At 62.2% G+C, this 17,151-nt stretch overlaps 3 protein-coding genes across 9 annotated transcripts in view; 1 reads left to right on the forward strand and 2 right to left on the reverse strand.

Annotated features, from left to right (window-relative positions):
* Positions 1 to 811, reverse strand: part of TMEM104 (transmembrane protein 104) — a 40,383-nt gene extending 39,572 nt beyond the window's left edge. The window contains exon 1 of one of the 7 annotated variants that reach the window (XM_072025605.1): positions 686 to 803. The gene's annotated coding sequence lies outside the window, so the exon portion shown is untranslated. Of the gene's footprint in view, positions 1 to 656 lie in introns of all 7 variants that reach the window. The other 6 variants (XM_038165347.2, XM_072025608.1, XM_072025606.1 and 3 more) reach the window with 6 other exon arrangements.
* A 95-nt stretch (positions 812 to 906) lies between these two features.
* On the forward strand, positions 907 to 5,203 carry NAT9 (N-acetyltransferase 9). The gene is made up of 7 exons (XM_038165351.2): positions 907 to 973; positions 1,759 to 1,898; positions 2,633 to 2,742; positions 3,846 to 3,986; positions 4,217 to 4,276; positions 4,460 to 4,554; positions 4,645 to 5,203. Exons 2-7 carry the CDS (start codon positions 1,822 to 1,824, stop codon positions 4,789 to 4,791), a joined length of 630 nt encoding a protein of 209 aa, XP_038021279.1. The 5' UTR covers positions 907 to 973; positions 1,759 to 1,821; the 3' UTR covers positions 4,792 to 5,203.
* Positions 5,204 to 8,140: 2,937 nt separating this feature from the next.
* NHERF1 (NHERF family PDZ scaffold protein 1) lies at positions 8,141 to 16,871 on the reverse strand. The gene is made up of 6 exons (XM_027471469.3): positions 16,429 to 16,871; positions 10,975 to 11,133; positions 10,258 to 10,411; positions 9,810 to 9,850; positions 9,240 to 9,335; positions 8,141 to 9,153 (listed from the first exon to the last, which is right to left on the reverse strand). Exons 1-6 carry the CDS (start codon positions 16,828 to 16,830, stop codon positions 8,989 to 8,991), a joined length of 1,017 nt encoding a protein of 338 aa, XP_027327270.3. The 5' UTR covers positions 16,831 to 16,871; the 3' UTR covers positions 8,141 to 8,988.
* Between the last annotated feature and the right edge of the window lie 280 nt (positions 16,872 to 17,151).

Here is a 17,151-nt window from a genome sequence, read left to right on the forward strand (position 1 = left end):
ACAGGCACCCCAGACCTCCCGGGGACTCACAGCAGCCCTATACTGGGACCTCAGACCATACAGGGACCCCAGACCCCCCAGAGACTCCCGGAGACCCTAGACCCTACAGAGACCCCACACCGTGACTCCAAAGCCCCCAGGCCCCCCCAAACCCCACCGGGGCCCCCCACAGGGACCCCAAGCCCCTCAAGGGCCCCACACAGCAACCTCAGACCCCCCCCCAATACCCCCAGTGGCCCCATACTGGGACCCCAGACCCTCCAGGAACCCCCAGGACTCTCACACAGGGACCTCAGACCCCACAAGGACCCCACACAGCACCCCAGACCCCATGGGGACCCCCGTGGGCCCCAGTCTGGAACCTCAGACCATACAGGGACCCCCAGGGACCCCCGGGGACCCCATACAGGGACCCTAAACCCCCCAGAGACCCCACACCGAGACTCCAAACCCCACAGGGACCCCACAGGGACCCCCCACAGGACCCCAGGCCCCCCACAGACCCCACCGGGGCCCCACACAGGGACCCCAAACCCCCCCCGGGACCCCTCGTGTCCCCCCACAGAGACCCCCCGAGACCCCCAAACCCTTCCCGGGACCCCCGAAACCCTCCCCAGGACCCCCAAGCCCTCCCCGGGCCCCCAGACCCGCCGTACCGCAGCCCCCAGGCCCCCCTGCCCCTTACCGGCCGCGGGCGCCTCCCCTCCGCCCGCCCCCTCCTCCCGGCCCTGCCCCGGGGCCGCCCCCCGGGCCCCTCACTGCGCATGCGCGGGGCGGGGAGCGGGGGGCGTGGAGCGGCGGCGGGGAGGGGGGAAAGGCTTCCGCGCACGTGACCGGGCCCCGCTCCTCCGCCCGCGGATTGGAGGGGAGGGGGGTCACGTGGGAGGGAGGGGGCGGGGCCACAGCGCCACGCCGGGTGGGAGGGGGGAGGAGAGTGAGGAGCTGTGCGCATGCGCAGAGGGAGGCGGCGCAGGTAGGGGCGGGGGGGGCCCAAACAGGGAGCCCCCCACAGCCCGGATCCCAAACCCAGATCCCAAACCCAGCCCCAGATCCCAGCCCCGGATCCCCCCCACAGCCCCAGATCCCAGCCCCAAATCCCCCCCCAGCCCCCGATCCTATCCCCGGATCCCCCCAAAGCTCCGGATCCCAAACCCAAAGTACCCCACAGCCCTGGATCCCAAACCCAGATCCCCCCACAGCCCTAGATCCCAGCCCTGGATCCCCCCATAGCTCCAGATCCCAGCCCCAGATCCCCCCACAACCCCCAATCCCAGCCCCAGGTCCCCCCAAAGCCCCAGATCCCAGCCCCAGATCCCCCTACAGCCCCCACTTCCAGCCCCAAATCCCCCCATAGCTTCAGATCCCAACCCCAGATCCCCCCACAACCCCCAATCCCAGCCCCAGATTCCCCCAAAGCTCCAGATCCCAGCCCCAGATCCCCCTACAGCCCTGGATCCCATCCCCAGATCCCAGCCCCAGATCCCCCCATAGCCCCAGATCCCAGCCCCAAATCTCCCCATAGCCCCAGATCACCGCCCCAGATCCCCCCAAAGCTCCAGATCCCCCTACAGCCCCAGATCCCATCCCCAAATCCCATCCCCAGATCCCAGTCCCAGCCCCAGATCCCCCCCCATAGCCCCCAATCCCAGCCTCAGATCCCCCGGTCCCAGCCCCAAATCTCCACCTCGCCCCAGATCCCAGCCCCGGGCATCGCTCTGAGCCCCGTGCAGAGCTGGGGCTGCCACTGCTGCCTTGCAGGGGGCTGCGAGCTCTGTGCCCCCCCTGGGCTGCGCGGCGGGCACAGGGCCGTGTCTTGGGGCCATGAGGATTAACCAGGACACCGTGCTGCAGGGGAGCAGGGCGACCCTGGTGCCGTACACCCCGGCACACGTGCCCCGGTACGTGGCTCGCGTCCTCCGGTCTGGTTTCCCTTCCCTTTTTTAGCGTGTTGTTCAGAAAGGTGCTGGCTCGGCAGCTGCAGGGGCCTCTTCCCCATGGGAACAGCACAGAAATTAAAAAAAAGCTGTAGGAAGGCAGCGAGTTGTGCCCACCCTGCTCCCAGCAGTCATCCCTGGGGTCTGTGCTTTGTGCCAGGACTGTGGATTCACAGGGAGGGAAATACCTGGCTGTGGGAGAACAACCAGCACTTCTGACATCCCTTGGGATCTCTCTGTAAAGGCCAGAGAGGAGCAGGACTGCAGCGTGTGTGACCCCAGGCAGCCAAACCTCTGATCAATGCGCTTTGTAAAGCGCTGCCCCGGGCAGCTGCCGGCTCTGCACAAAGGTGGCAGTGTTTGTCAAGCTGTCAGTGGCACGGTGAGGCTGTATCGAAAGCAGACGGGCTGAAATCCTGACCCTTGGTGCTGCTGGGTCAGAACTCTTAAAAACTTCCAGCTCGTGTCGTGGCACTTCACACAAAGCCGCAGGATGCACAAACTTTGCTACATGTCCAAGGAGATCGCTGGTTCCTGTTTCACATCCAGCAAGAGGCTTGCAGATACTTCCGAGTTGCTGTGAACGCCAGGCTAATATTTCAGACATGACAGGGCACAGGCAGGTCCTTGGAGCACTCGTGGCCACCGTCCTGCGGTGCTGCTGCTAAGCCAGGGGTCTGCCCCGCTCTCTTTGCCAGGTACCACGCGTGGATGCAGTCAGAGGAGCTGCAGCGCCTGACCGCCTCCGAACCACTGAGCCTGGAGCAGGAGTACGAGATGCAGCGCAGCTGGAGGGAAGACGCAGACAGTGAGGGTCTTAAACACCTGCTAGGGGTGGGTGGCAGGGGGCAGCGGGTCCCTCTCCGTCCCATAAAGGACACAGGGTGGGCTGAGGGCACGTGTGAGTGGGCTTTACTGAGCCTGAGGGGGTGTGAGGCTGGTTTCAGTTCCACCAGCTTTGCCTGAGCACCACAGCACGTTGCCTTCCCCAGCGCAGCTAACATCTGTCTGGTTTCTGTACTTCCTGGGGCTCTGGGGTTCTTCGTCTCCACTATTTGGAGGCAGATGAACAGCGATAGTTTGAAGCAAGGGGAATATGGACACGGTAACTTTCTAGGGAGATCCGTGCGTGTTTGTAGCTGATACATGCTCAGTAAAAACTGTAGCTGGGAAGTTCCTGGGAAGTAGAGAACACCCAGGGCTGTTGGTGTCCTTTTCGTGCAGTTTTTCAAAGGTAAGGATGATTTAATTCGCACAGCATTATCTGCTGGGCTTCTCCAGCACCATCACCACTCCCCAGGACTGATCATCGTCAAAAGGTGGAAGGGAGTTGTATTTTTCCTTAGGATTCGAATTACTTTATAATTACCTGGTCGAGATTAGTTGACTGAATTTGTTCCCTGGCTCTATTACAGGTAATGAATCAGTGCTCATAAAAGCCTCATAGAAATACAGGGAGCTGCAAAATGCCGAGGCTGGCAAAGATCTCAGTCTGGAGATCTTAGCTGGCATTAAAAGCTTTGTTGAGAGCAGCAGTAAAGCGGACCGGGTGAATCACTGGGTGATCCTTGTGCACCAAACAATTCCTCGCCCGAACTTGCTGCAGAGACAAAGCAGTGAGACCTCGGTCGGGGAATGAAAGTTTTCACGCTCCTTTTTACACAGGCTGTTCCTAGTCTCAGTGTCTGCACGATCCTTTGTGCTCACCACGGGTTTTTCAGAGCATTTCGTATGTTTCTAGGGACGGGAGCAGGCATGCTTGGCGTGGGAGGTGCAATTATTACCTCTTCCTCACTGCTAACATGTGGAAACTGCTGTTCCTTTGCCCGTTGCATGCCTTTGATTTCATCCTTCGGTACTTTGTGAATAATTCGTGCCGTGAGAATGTTGCTTCTTGTCTGTTCTCCACAGAGTGCACCTTCATCGTGCTGGACACGGAGCGCTGGTCTGGGCAGGCACGTGGGGAGGAGGACTGCATGGTGGGGGATGTGAACCTCTTCCTCACCGACACCGAGGATCCGACTTTGGGGGAGATTGAAATTATGATTGCAGGTGAGGTTCTGCTTGCTAGCTTGGGCCTTTGCCACTTTGGCTAAAGCCAGACAGATGTTACTGAGGGCAGATTTTTATTGTCATTGCTTTACCTTGGCTGTTCAGATCTGATCAGCATCCGTTGCTGGCCTGGGACACAGCCTCTTCTGAAAAGTACCCAGCACTGAAAAGTGCCCCTGCTGACTTGTCTTGCCTAACAGGGCGCTGATTTCTGTGGCTCTCCCTTTCAGAGCCCAGCTACCGTGGCAGAGGATTTGGCAAGGAGGCGACCCTGATGATGATGTCCTACGGTAAGGATAGCCCAGGGCACGGGGATGGGAGCAGAGCTGGGATGTGATCTAGAAGCACATATTCCTGCTGAGGTAGAGGGTAGTAAGAGGTGCATCCGCCTCAGAAATTGGAGTCCTGTGTCTTTGTAGATGTGGCAGCCCAGCAGGTAACAGGAATGCTTGTCTTTCTGGTTTCTTTTGTAGGAGTGACAGACCTGGGCATCACCAAATTTGAGGCTAAGATCGGTCAGGAAAACGAAGCCAGCATTTGCATGTTCAAGAAGCTTCATTTTAAGGAGGTGTGGTAACTGCCCAACATCTGCCCAGAGAATACGAGCAGCACTTGTGTTATGACTGGGGCTCAGCTTTTTTTATTCTGCGTGCTCCAGGTTGCTGTGAACAGCGTTTTCCGGGAGGTGACGCTGAGGCTGGACGTCAGCGATGAAGAGAAACGATGGCTCCTGGACCAGACAAGCCACGTGAAGAAGAAAACCTACAGTGAAGTGAAGCTGCCAGCCGGAGAGCTGGAGACCTGACGGATACAGCCAGGCACAGGCCTGGGCTCCAGGGAGGAGCTGACCCTGGTGGGGAGGTCTGAGCGTGGCTGACACCTCCGCGTTGTTTTGGTCTGTCTCCTTTGGTTACGTTGTCAGCTGGTCACCTTTGCACTTTCTTGCAACAGCCCAGAATAGTGAAATTTGGACCTGGCGAACAGCCACTAGCTGACAGACCTGGTTGGGAATGACTCCGTAACTTTAACGTGCTGTTCCAGCACAGCCTAAATCACCAGCAGTTAATTGATTCCTGGTGCAACCTGTTTGTGGACAGGCAGTACCCAGTGTTCCTGCTTCCCTTGGAGCAGGATTCCTCAGTGCGACAGAAGTCTGAGAACTCTGGTGGCTCTGCTCTTTTTTGAATAATAATAATAAAAAAAAGATAAAAATCTGAGGTTCCTGAGCGTGATCTTCTTTGGGTGGTGAAAGGGTGGTGAGGCCAACAGAGCCTCCCTTCTGGGACTCTGAACCCTATTTTCTGGGGTGCGGTGGGCGCTGCTGGATATGAGAGAGGCCTGGGTGTGGGTGAGCACAGCCAAAGGGAAATGCTGGCCCCCTTTCAACTCTGGGGCTGGGTTGGTAAGGGAATTAGTGAGGTGAGGAATTCCTGGCTGATTGCTCTGCTCAGAGAGAGCCACGATAGCGTTTTCTCACAAGGAAAGATGGCACAGACCTGTGGGATACCACAGCTCCTCAGTCTCCCGAAACTACTGAATCACAAAAAAAATTACAAACATTGAAGGAGTCAACCAGTTAACGTGATTAAAACCACCAGGATCAGCCAAGCAAGACCAGAGCACAGCCTCTCTGTGCTCTTTATGTGACCAGGGGAACTGGCAGCTGCAGGAGGCTGCCGAGACAAAACCCTGCTCTGCTCAGCCCTGGGCCTGGGCACACGGGTGTCTGGTACGAGCGTGGACCTGGAAACCTCAGGCCATCAGCTGGGAAGTGATATTTCACTTCATTTTATCTGCTGTTATCACAGCAAGGAGGAAAACACATCTAAAGGAAGACAGAAAAAAAAGGAAGACAGCTCCCTCTTCAAGGCAGCTCAGGCTGCGAGCATCACTCACCGGGGCAGAAACCTTTAGGGTAAGAATCAGCCTGTGGTACACCCAAGGTCTGTTGCTGACAAAGAGCCATTTGTCTGACTCATTCTGGATGGAGTTTTTAGTGCAGTTATTTAACCCGACCTTCCCTGCCCGACTCGGCGCGCTCTCCTTGGCAGGGAAGATGGCTCAAAGAAGAGGTGGGGAGGATAACTCATGGGGTGTTCCCCCACTGTAAGGGCAGCTGTAATGGCTAATTGGAGACCAGAAATGATTTGTTCCAGTTAGGAAGTATCAGATAATAGCTCGCAGATCCGCACAGGGCTGTTGTTACCGGAGACTGGTAGGCTCTGGAAATTTTAGTGCCGCTTTGGCAGTATTTTTAGGGCCTGGGAGTCGGAGTTTTCCAATTTTAGTTCAGTTAAATAAATCAGCACTAGGAATAATATCACAACCAGGCGTAGGAACCAAGTGCGTAGCGTGGTATTTTAAACAAGTCTTTCACAGGGATTTTGTTGTAGCAGAAGCTGAGTGCAGCGATCAGTTGGAGAGCAGCTCCGCTTCCAGATGGGGTCAGAGTTACAGGGCCTAGCGAGCCTCGGGCTCCTCAACACCGGCTGGGTGGGGGTGGATTTTGTTCTCCAGGACAGCATTTGCAGAACCTGATGGCATCATACTCCTTTCTTTGACTTCTGTGGGTTCCTGACACCAGGCTGTCCTGATCCAGAGCCCCTAGGGCTGAGGCCTTGGGGGAAACACAGGGAGGGCGGCCTGGTGCTGGAGGGGTGCAGCAGCTCCATTTGGGCGGCTGTAGGGTCTGGGTTTAGGGTCTGGGATGAGCGGGGACCCGGTGATGAGCACCCCATGGCCCCCAAATCCCCTGCCCCCAGCCCCATGCTGGGGCTCCCCCTCCTCTCACCCCCCTCAGCCCCTTCCCTGGCTCTCCCCAAGCTGGGGTGTGCCCGGCGGTGCCTGGAGGGGACAGGATAAGGGCTCACCCTTCTCCCATCGCCCAGCCCAGCCCAGGGATGTGCTGCTCTCACAGGACAGCCCCGCTTGGCCCCCATGCAGCCACCGGAGCCCGGGTGCTGCTGCGCTCCCGCGGTTGCTCCGGCACCGCCGAGCTCCCTGCCTGGCATCCCTGGTGCCCAGGCAACGCCGAGCCCGGGCAAAACCTTCACCCTGGCAACCCGAAACAAGGTTGGGTCTGTCCCCGAGCCCCCCCACGTGAGAACCGGCCCCCATGCTGCTCCGCTGAGGAGAAGAGGCGATGCACAGCCCAGGGCTGCGGGCAGGAGATGCTCCCGGAGCCTGCTGGGTGCCCCCCAGGCCTGCCCCTGGCCCCCCAGGGGTGTTCTCAACCTGCAGCACACATCAACCCCCCTGTGCCCAAAGGGTTTCACAGCTCGGATGTGTATTTTAATCCAACTGCAAAACTGGTGATTTTTCAGGAAACCCACACAAAACGGAGGCTCCCAGGATTGCCCCAGCCACACTCCTAGTCCAGGACCCAGCCCCGAGCTACCTTGCAGCACCCTGGGGGGGCCTCCTGAAGCCCCCATCCCCTTCCCAGAGCGGTCACTGCTGAGCCCCCCCCCCGTGCCCTCCCGCTGCAGGAGGGCTTAGCTCCGACCCGGTAAGCTGCACAGGGCTTAAAAATAGCCCCGGGACGCCAGCCCAGCACCCTCACCTGCAGCCTCCGTCCTCTCGAGGAAGGGGTCAGCCCCCCACTCAGAGAATCCCCCCAAAGTCCCACCCAGGACAAGCAGCCTCCTGCCCTCCTCCAGCTTGTATGGGGGCTCAGGGGCACCCCAAAACCCACTGGAGGGGCTGGGGGCAGTTTGGGGCTGCCCCCCTCCCACCCAGCCGGCAGCCACATCCCTCAGGGCAGATTAGAGCAGGGCAGCCTGGCACTGCCCCCCCTCTGTGGGATTTAAACCCATTAATCCCCCTGAGGCATTAACCCATGCTGGGACCAGCCCGTCCGTCCCAATCCCCCCAGCCCAGCACCCAAACTGGGCCCAGCGTGGGCCCATCACAGCCTAACCCCCCAGCAGGGGGGGGTTAAATCAGACAACCAGGCTGTGCCAAAGCAGCTCGGAGGGGCTCCATGGCTGGAAATTTAAAATAAAACCCACAAAGGCATCCAAAGCATAACCATTCCCCAAATAGACAGCCCCAGCCCGGTTGTAGGACCCCCAAGGGGACACGGGGATCCCCACAGCACCAAGTCCTGGGGCCGGGGACACGCAGCTCCGGAAGGATTTGTCCTGCAGCTGGGCTCGTGAAGTCAGGAAGATTTATTCCAGTCAACAGAATTTCTCTTGAGCTCGACAGCACGGCACCCGACCGCGAAACACGGAAACAAAACGTCCACAGGAAGAATTCCCACAAAATACGTTTTTAAAAAAAAAACAAAAAACAAAACAAACGGTGTGACTGGAAAACCTCTTATTTGGGAAGGAAAAAAAAAAAAAGACAGGCTATTGAGAACCCTTTAAATTAAACAGTGTAAGATGCAAACCCCGATCGTCTCTGCCTCCAGGAGGGAGCAGGAGCACAGGAGGTGATTATTGCTTGCTCCAGACACCCTCTTTTCTCCCAAAACAGCCCTGGGGCAAGGTGCCATGGGATGTCCCCATCCCTGTCCCTGTGGGGGTCCGGGGCGAAGGGAGGGGGTCACGGTGGACGGACACTGCCAGGCAGGGGGGAAGAGCACCGACCTGGGAGGAATCGTGTGGTCGGGGGCTGGGCAGAGGTCACCAAAAGCCTCAGGTTTGGAAGAAAAAAAGGGAGATTTGGGATGGCGGTTGGGGTGGGAGAAGAGCTGGTAGAGGGGACCAGAAGCGTTGGGCATCGAGCCTGGCCACCTCAAGTCACCAACCCCCCCAAATCTCCCCTTTCTGCCTAGCCAGGGGCACAGGACTTCAAGCCGGGGCTGGGGGGGCACCCAGGGGCCAGGCTGGAAGCGGGGGGCACCCCCAGCACCCCTCCGCTCGCCCTCCCAGGGACGCTCACCGGCCACCAAACCCTGTCCTCCGTGGCGGGGTGGCAGGGACAAGAGGGACGAAGGAGAGGCCAGGGAGAGAAAAGGGGGGCCAGGAGCCCTGGCCCCCGCCCCGAGGCGGTTTCACAGGTTGCTGAACAGTTCGTTTTTCTTGCTCCAGTCCATCTGGGGCGCCCGCTTGCTGGTGCGCTTCTGGTGGGCCCGCTCCTTGGCCACGGCCAGCGGGATGTCGAGGTCCAGGAGGGAGCCGGACGCCGAGCTGCGCTTGTCCCCCTCCGGCACGCCGGGCTGCGGGGCGAGAGGATGCTCAGTGCCACGGTGGGGGGCTTCTCACCCTGGTCCCCCCCCTCTCTTTTTCCTGCTCCCATCCCTACCTCGCTGCGGGTCTCGCTGCCGTCGGGCGACGTGGCCAGCACGGGGCTGGGGGACCTCTCGGACGCCGAGCTGGAGCGCAGCTCCTCGCTGTTCTCCTGGGGGGAGCAGAGCGAGGGTGAAGAGGTGGGAATGGGGTTTGGGAATCGCCCCTGGGGCTGCTGCAGGTCCTGGGGGTGGAGGGGAGCTGACTGAAATCCTTCCTCCCGGCTCGTAATCCGCTGAGAGCTCCAGCATAATAAATACCTCCAGTGCTGCCTGAGTGGGGCTGGGAGGATTAAAGGCTGGCCTGGCTGCAGGAGGAGGAGGAGGAGGAGGAGGAGGAAGGCTGCAGGACTGGCTGCACAAGGGCCCCTGGCCACGCAGCATCGTGAGGACGGACACGAGGCATCGCACACACCTCCGTGACGCTCAGCCCCACAGGAGACCCTGTCCCTGGGGGGCACCAGCAGTCCCTGGGGGCATCACCCACCCACGGGCAGAGGATGGGAGGGACTCCTAAACCGTGCCCAGAGCTTGGTAAAAGAGCTTGGTTTTAATTTAAAAATTAAATACATGAAAACCACTCTTACCTTCTCTATATCACCGTTGGCAACAGGTTCTGGCAGGGGACCTGCGGGGAGAGGACACGGGTCCTGATGGATGGGCTCGCCCTGCCCTCTCCCACCCCACCCTGTGGTGCCCCTTGCACTCAGCCCCGAACCCTTGAGCTCTCCTCACCCCCAAATTCTGCCCATGGGGCAGGGAGGGGGCCAAGGCCAAGCTGAGGAGAGCGAAGAGCACCCGCGTGCCCTCCCTGAGCCATAAAACCTGTCAAAGAGTAACCGGCAGGGCCATAAACCCTCCTCCCCGCACACCCCACAGCCACGTGCCTCGCACGAGGCCTTTATCTGGGCGCGGAGCTGGCACAACGGGGCTGCTCTGAACAAAATCCCCTCTCCCAGCCCTCGGAGGCCGCCCCCAAGCAGATCCCCAGGGCCTGGGGATGAGGTGACCCCGCAGTGCTGGCACCGGACCCACCTGCCAGGTGCGCCTCCGAGGGCACCACCTTGCACTTCTTGAAGAACTCATCCGTGAGGACGTCCACCACCAGCAGCTTGGTGTCGTCGCCACCCTCCTTGATGGCAGCCACCACGCTCGCGTGCTGCTTGCCCTCCACCAAGACCCCATTCACCTGTGGGTATCAGCACACCGTCAGCGCGGGGCAGCAGGGACACCGCTCCTCCCGGCACCGCGCACGGCCCCGCCACAGCCCCCCACCGACCTCCGGGGATGTGTGGGGATTAGCGGGCAGGAAAACCTCATTAAAAGCAGATTTTCTCGGAGTGATTAGCACGGGATTGCACCGGCCGTGCTGGCAGGAGCGCGGGCATGTGCCAGGATGGGGCTCCTCCAGGTGGTCCCCAAGGAGCCCAAAGCTTCGTCCCCACCCTGGTCACCGCGCACAGCCCAGGACCCACGGGGTGCACTGATCCCCACCCGGGGACAGCCCAGGGAGAGCCGTGCCCCGTGTGGGTGACGGTGACAACCTGGGTGACAGCAGCTTATCTCCCAGGGGGTGAATCAGGGCTCGGCTGCACCCCTGGGTGGGAACGGCTCTGCCCTGAGTCACCGTGCCCCAAAAGGGCAGCTCCCGGGCACCGCCACGCTGAGTGGCCCCATCAGTGACATTCTGAGTTTTGGGGAGCCCCATCCCGAGTTTCAGGGAGCCCAGGCAGCCCCCACCCCGTCACCCACCTCGACGATGCGGTCCTGGGGACGCAGCCCCGCTGCCTCGGCCGGCGAGTCGGGGTCGACGGCGCGGATGTACTGCCCCGGGCGGCTCTTGTCGCTGTGCAGGTTGAAGCCGTAGCCATTGGGGCCCTTCTTGATGTGGCACAGCCGGGGACGCAGCTCCTGCGAGGGGACAGCGAGGGGACAGCTGTAGGATGGCCGCCCCCAACCCCTTTTCACTGTGAGCAGGGCCACAGGCCTGCACCCACAGCCGGGACACTGGGTCCTGGAACACCCCATGAACACCCCATGAACCCTGGCCCTCGTTAATTGGGCGCAGGGCACGCTAATTGCGGTGAAATATTACGGCAGGCTGTTATTACGTGCATCCTGAGACCAGGCCCTTCCTTTTGGGATCAGGCTTGCAATCGCCAGTTGCAGGTGGAGGAGGAAGCAGTTTGGGCTGGTGGCAGGCACCCACATCCCACCCCACCCAGGAACCTGCGGGGACCCTCCCCGTTCCCCCAGCACCCCACAAGGAAGGGACACGTGGAGCCGCTGCTCCCCGGGGACAGGGAGCAGGACCCACAGCACCCCAATGCCCGGCCACGACCCTCAGCGATTGCAAAACCCCAAACCTGCCGGATTGGGGTGGTGGCACGTGGGACATTCACCTGCCCCGAAGGCACCACCCAGCCCGCCCACGATGCGCCCCGACCCGCCCCGTCCCGAGGAAACCGAGCAGGGCAGCCACCCGCTCCCAGATAAAACCCTTTAAGGGTGGGGGTCCCTACTGCTAACCCCACGCAAGAGGGAAATAGGAACAGCCCGGCAGCGTGCTGTACGTGAGCTGCACTCGCTGCGTAGCGGAGACAACTTTTATAGATCTACACGGAGAGGCTTGAGCCGTATTTATATTAAATACGTAAAAGTTGCCTGTGGTTGCTGATAATCTTGATCGTTACCTCCCGATCTTGGGTAGGGATTCCCCAGCAGCTCGAGTCCCCACAGCACTCCCCACTAGGGCTTTTATTGCTCGTTAACACCATCTCTTGTCCTCTGGCACCCATAACACCCCAGGGACGTGCGTGCACAGCAGGAATTTCCTGACACATTCGCCCCGTGCTGCCCTGAACCCGGTGCATCCACATGACGCCGCGAAGCTCCCCTGGATAACCTCAGTCCTTGGGGCCAGCACCAAGGACGGTCATGGGGAGCCCGTGCGGGTGACACATTTACGACGGGCACCGGATCAGCCCAGCCTGGGTGACAGCCCCGCTGCCGCGATAACCCCGCTCCTCTTGCACAACGCCTTCCTGCGGGGCCAAGGCTGGCTGCCACGGCTCGCCAACGCCCAGCCAGGCCCGCGGGGGACCGAAGGTGACAGGGGGACCGTGCCAGCAGCCAGAAGGAGCCAGCGGTGCCCGCATCCTGCCCCAGCCACGGGAGCCCGCGGTGATGCTCGCAGCCCCCCCGGAGCGGGTGGGATTGCAGCACCCAGCCCTGGGGAGGGGTCCTTGTCCCAAAGGCATGAGGTGGAGGAAGCGGTGATGCTGCGTGTCCCTGCCACTGCCTGCCTTTGGGATTCGCTGCCCTTGGCAGAGCCGCGGGGTTGCTCCACGCCGATAGCTCGGGACAAAGCCCGAGGGAGCACCCTGCGAGCGGGCACTGGCAGCGTGCCCGGGAGAGGAGGAGGAGGAGGATTTGGAGAGCAGAGCGTTGGCACCTCGGGGCAGGGGGACGCAGCTGCTCAGCTCCACCAGCGAGGCACCGAGCCCTAAAATGCAGCCAGGAAAGGCAGGAGCAGACAGGGACAACGGTGAGAGGGTTTGGGGTGGGCACCCAGGGTGTGGGGCAGGATCCTGCATGACTGCACGAGGAGCTGGGCAGGAGGATAATGGAAATGGCCCTAATTTCTCTAAGCTGCCTTGTCCTCGAGCGCCGGCAGCCCTTGTGCTGCGCTCGGGGGTGGATTAGCCGCACAGCCTCATCACGAGCTTTCCTGCACCTCCCGCGGGGATGGCGCTGGGTGAAGCCAGGCTCAGCATGGGACCCGCAGCCTTTAGGGTCCCATCCACAGCCACAGGGGGTCCCCAGGCAGGGCACAGCCCCCCTTTGCCAAAAAGACACCCGCATTGCTCCAAGAGCCTGCATGGGACTGGAGCACCCTGCCCCGGGGAGTGGGTTTGGGGCTGATCCTCCCCATCCCAGGGGGATGGAGAACCCGCAGAGCCGCCGTGCTCGCGGCCTGCTGACAGCTCTCAGGGCAGCTTTTGAAGGCCCAGCTTCCAGGAAGCTCCCTGCAGCCCTGCGAGAAGCACCGAGCCCGTAGGCGGCCCCGAGCAGCTGCGTTTTGGGGTTACTCAGAGAGAAACACGCCGGCTCTGAGGACGCCCAGGCCAGCAAATTCACACGGGTCCTGAAATCTGGCACATACATTCGGGCCTCATACAAAGGGGATGCAAAGCAGCCTCTTGCAGCATCCCCGTCACGTAGCGCTGGACTGGAGCTGCTTTTCATGCAGCCCACTCCTGCTCCCAAACGCTGCTGGCTCGGGAGAAAATTTCATTCATTTCCTCGTTCAACTCCAGCTACCCCAGCGCAATGCTCCCAGCTGGGAACTGCCCCTCTCTGCACCCCCAGGACCCCAAAATCCCAGCTCCGGGAGGCTCAGCCGGGTTTCCCAGGGGGAAGCAAGCACTAAATTTAGTAATTGAGGACTGAATCTGCAAGAGGGAGGCTGAAGGAGCCGGGCAAGGCTGGCATTCAGCAGCAGGAGCCTTGCCCTGGTGGCAGCAGCCCCAGCCCGTGCCAGGGCAGCGGTTGGCAGCCACCGGAGCTCCGCGAGCACGAAACTTTCTCAAGACGCTCCCCAGGCAGCTGGAGCCTCCGGAAACCCACACGGGGGGAGGACACGGTGAGCTGCCACCGCCCCCAGCCCAGCACCGGGGACGGTTCCCTGCCCTACAGAGGGGCCAGACCCCAAGTTCAGCCACCTGGCACCGGCACCGGCCATGCAAAACCGCCCTCGGCACGGCGTGGGTGCCCCTGGATCCCTTTTGTAGGGGTGCAGCTGCCTTCAGCCTGCACCCAGCTGCAGGGCAGGGAGCTGTGGGGGTGGCCCCTGCTATGGGGAGAGCTGTGGGGTCGCGGAGGGCAAGCGGGGACAGATCCTGCCCCGACACGGGAGGGTTTAAATCCTCGGGGGGTGCCGTGCAGGAAGCCTGACAGCCAGCTCTCCTGGCAGCGAGCGTCTCCGGGCTTGCTAAGCAAATAAAGGCAAGTCCAGCCCAACAAAGCAAACAGGACTCTGACACATGCAAACCTCCCGCTCCCCGCCAGGACCGGCGCTGGGAGAATCCCCACGGCCGCCGCGGGGAAGGGCAGGGCTCGGGGGCCGCGGGACAGGCACACGGCGTGCCCGGCGTCCCACGGGGCAGCTTCCCAGCACGGCGAGCGCCCAACCGAGGCGACGTCTCCAAAGCTTTGTTTTTTTCCCCAGCTTGGGGCCAGGCCCTGCCCTCCCCCCAGCCACAGGGTTTTTCCTGCTACCTGTTGAGAAACCGTCTGGGGCTGCGGGCGGGCGAGCAGCAGTGTCAGCCGCTGTCACCAGCGCCACCGACTTCCTGCTCTCGTGCAGAGAGAAACCGTCGGTGCTAACGGTGCACCCCCAGCTCACCCCAAGCCTTTGGGTACCCTGGGTTGACCCCAAGCCTTCGGGCACCCCCAGGATCACACAGCTGACCTCCTTCTCTGGCCGATGGTGCTGGGGTCTCATATCCGTGGGGAGCCGCACGTCCTCGAAGCGCCCTCAGCCCCACAAGCAGGGCAGGGAGCTCACCCAAGCCGCGTTAGATAAGGCCCTTTTATTTTTTTCCAGCTCGTGGAGGGATGTCTGGGCTGAAGGCACGCACAGAAGGTCTCGCTAGCCCGGGGGGAGCGCTGGCACCGCGACATATGGGAGGCGGGCACGTGCCCCCTGCACGGGGAGAGAGCACAGCCTGGCCAGGAGGATGCTGCAGGCGCAGAGGCCGCGTGTTCCTACCCAGAGCATCCTGCCCCGCTCCCCCAAACGGGAGAGATTTGTACCCCCACGGCCACCAGACCCCCAAGGGGGTGCCGGAGGGGTGCCTTAGCCAGGCAGGGACCAGGCGGGTGTCCCACCGTGTGCCAGCGGGGCTGGGGGAACACACAGCTGGCACCGAGCTAAAGTCCAACGGGGACACGACGAGTAAAAACACCTGATCCTCAGCAAAACCCCGCAGCACGACAGCTCTGCCAGGCACCAAAGTCCATCTGGGACCAACCCTGCGTTGGTGCCCGTCCCAGAGCCGCAGCAAAGCGCCGTGCTGGCACCGGGGGTATCGGGGAGGTCAGGCACCTGCGTCAGTCCCCGGGATTGTCCCCAGCCTGGGGACACCGCGCTGGCCCTGCCTGCTTCCCGGGAAGCCCATCCCCGTCTGTGTTGGGACAACAAACACCCGTTTTCAGCGGGTAAACAAGAAGCTGTATTATCTTCGGCAGCCCCGAGCGTCTCTTAGAAACCGCTGCGGGCAGGAAAGGTCAGAAATTTCTCAATTCCTCACCTCTACATCGCTTTGTTTGTGCAACCGCTGACTCCTACGCGCTGTTAGGGCCGACATTCCTGACCTGTTGTCCATCCCCTGGGACCCACCGACCCCGCTCCAGGCTCCCCCATCCTTGCTGTGCACAGAGACCCGGCACGCTCAGGGCACGAGTGGCTGCTGCCAGCTCCTGGAGCCACAGCCCCAAATCTTCGCTCGACCGAGGCTTTTTGCTGTATTTTGGAGCTGCTCAACACCAAAAAAAACCTCACAGCAGCCCGGGCTGGGGCTCCCCGGTGCTTTGAAGGCAAAAATACACAGCGGGGCCGGATGCTGCTGGCTGGGGGGGGGGGAGCAGAGCTGCTCAGCCCCCGTGCAAACACCGTGGGCAGCAGCAAAGCGAAACCCTGCTTCCAAACCGCAGCCCCACAGGGGTCAGAGGGCGGCGGGATGGGGCCAGCAGCTCCCCAGGTGCCGCTGTGCCCACTCGTGGTCCTCAGCCTCACGCCCCCGCAGCTTCCCGGGGGGGTCTGACCCCGTTTTGCTCATCCCGCAGCACAGGGATGGGGGCGGGCAGGGAGCCCACGCTGGGGCTGCTCCTGCTGGGGGTGCAGAGCCGGGTGAACCCTGAACACCCGCAAAACGCCCTCAGGACCCCAAAACCGACCAGCAGCGAGCACAAACCAGGCCAGCACGCAGCAGCCCTGCTGGCTGCCTCCTTCCACGGCCGGGCCGGGGCTGTTCGCGGTGTAAGCGCGTTGCAAACCAGCAAACAAAGGACGAAGCCGGCAGCCGAGCGGCGCACCGAGGCCGGGCACCGCGGCGCCACCGGCCCGGGGGGGGCGAGAAAATCTCTCTAGGGGTGTAAAACGCCGCCTGCCCCCCCCCTTCCACCCCCTGCCCCCCAAATTACCCGCTCGCTGCCGCCGCTGCTCCTCTCCTGCAGCGCGGGCTCCGCCGTCGGGGGGTCCCGCTGAGCCTCGCCGCCGTCGGGGGGGCTCGGGGGCTTGTGCGGGGGCTCCTCGGGCTGCTGCGGCTGCACGACCAGGAGCCGCACGGAGCCGGCGGCCGCCCGGATCCGCTCCACCACCTGCTGGTGGCTCTCCCGCTCCACGTTCGCCCCGTCCACCTCCAGCAGGCGGTCCCCGGCCAGCAGCCCGGAGCGCTCGGCCGGCGAGCCGGCTTCCACCAGGCGGATGAACTGGCCCGGCTTGCCCTTCTCGCCGTGCAGGTGGAAGCCGTAACCGTCCGGGCCCTTCTCCAGGCAGCACAGCCGCGGAGCCGCCGCCGCGGGCCCCGTCGGGGCGCTGCTCATGGCGCCGCCTGCACCGCGCCCGCTCTGCGCCGCCCCGCGCCCCGCCGACGGCTTTTATAGCCAGGGGCGGGGCCGCCGGGGGGAGGCGGCCAATCGGAGGGAGAGGGGGGCGTGGCCTCCGCCCGATTAGGAAAAAGGGGCGGGGTTATGCAAATAGAGCACGGGTGGGCGGGGCTATGGAAATGAGGCCCCGCCCCCGTGGCGCGCCCCGGCCCCGAGGGCACGGGGGTTGGGGGGGGCGCCCCGGGGCCATGTGGGGTCGCCCCCTGACCCCCTCTGCAGCCCCACTGCCCTGTGGGGTCGCCCCCTGACCCCCGTGGG

The sequence above is a fragment of the Anas platyrhynchos genome, chromosome 19 (assembly GCF_047663525.1).
Source record: "Anas platyrhynchos isolate ZD024472 breed Pekin duck chromosome 19, IASCAAS_PekinDuck_T2T, whole genome shotgun sequence".
Lineage (NCBI taxonomy): Eukaryota > Metazoa > Chordata > Aves > Anseriformes > Anatidae > Anas > Anas platyrhynchos.

Coding starts and splice junctions, on each gene's coding strand:
- NHERF1 (XM_027471469.3), bottom strand. CDS start 16,830: ATGAGCAGCGCCCCGACGGGGCCCGCGGCGGCGGCTCCGCGGCTGTGC. Junction 11,134..16,428: donor GCAGCGGCGGCAGCGAGCGG/GTAATTTGGGGG, acceptor GTCCCCTCGCAG/GAGCTGCGTCCCCGGCTGTG. Junction 10,412..10,974: donor CCCAGGACCGCATCGTCGAG/GTGGGTGACGGG, acceptor TGATACCCACAG/GTGAATGGGGTCTTGGTGGA.
- NAT9 (XM_038165351.2), top strand. CDS start 1,822: ATGAGGATTAACCAGGACACCGTGCTGCAGGGGAGCAGGGCGACCCTG. Junction 2,743..3,845: donor CTGGAGGGAAGACGCAGACA/GTGAGGGTCTTA, acceptor TGTTCTCCACAG/AGTGCACCTTCATCGTGCTG. Junction 4,555..4,644: donor AGAAGCTTCATTTTAAGGAG/GTGTGGTAACTG, acceptor TGCGTGCTCCAG/GTTGCTGTGAACAGCGTTTT.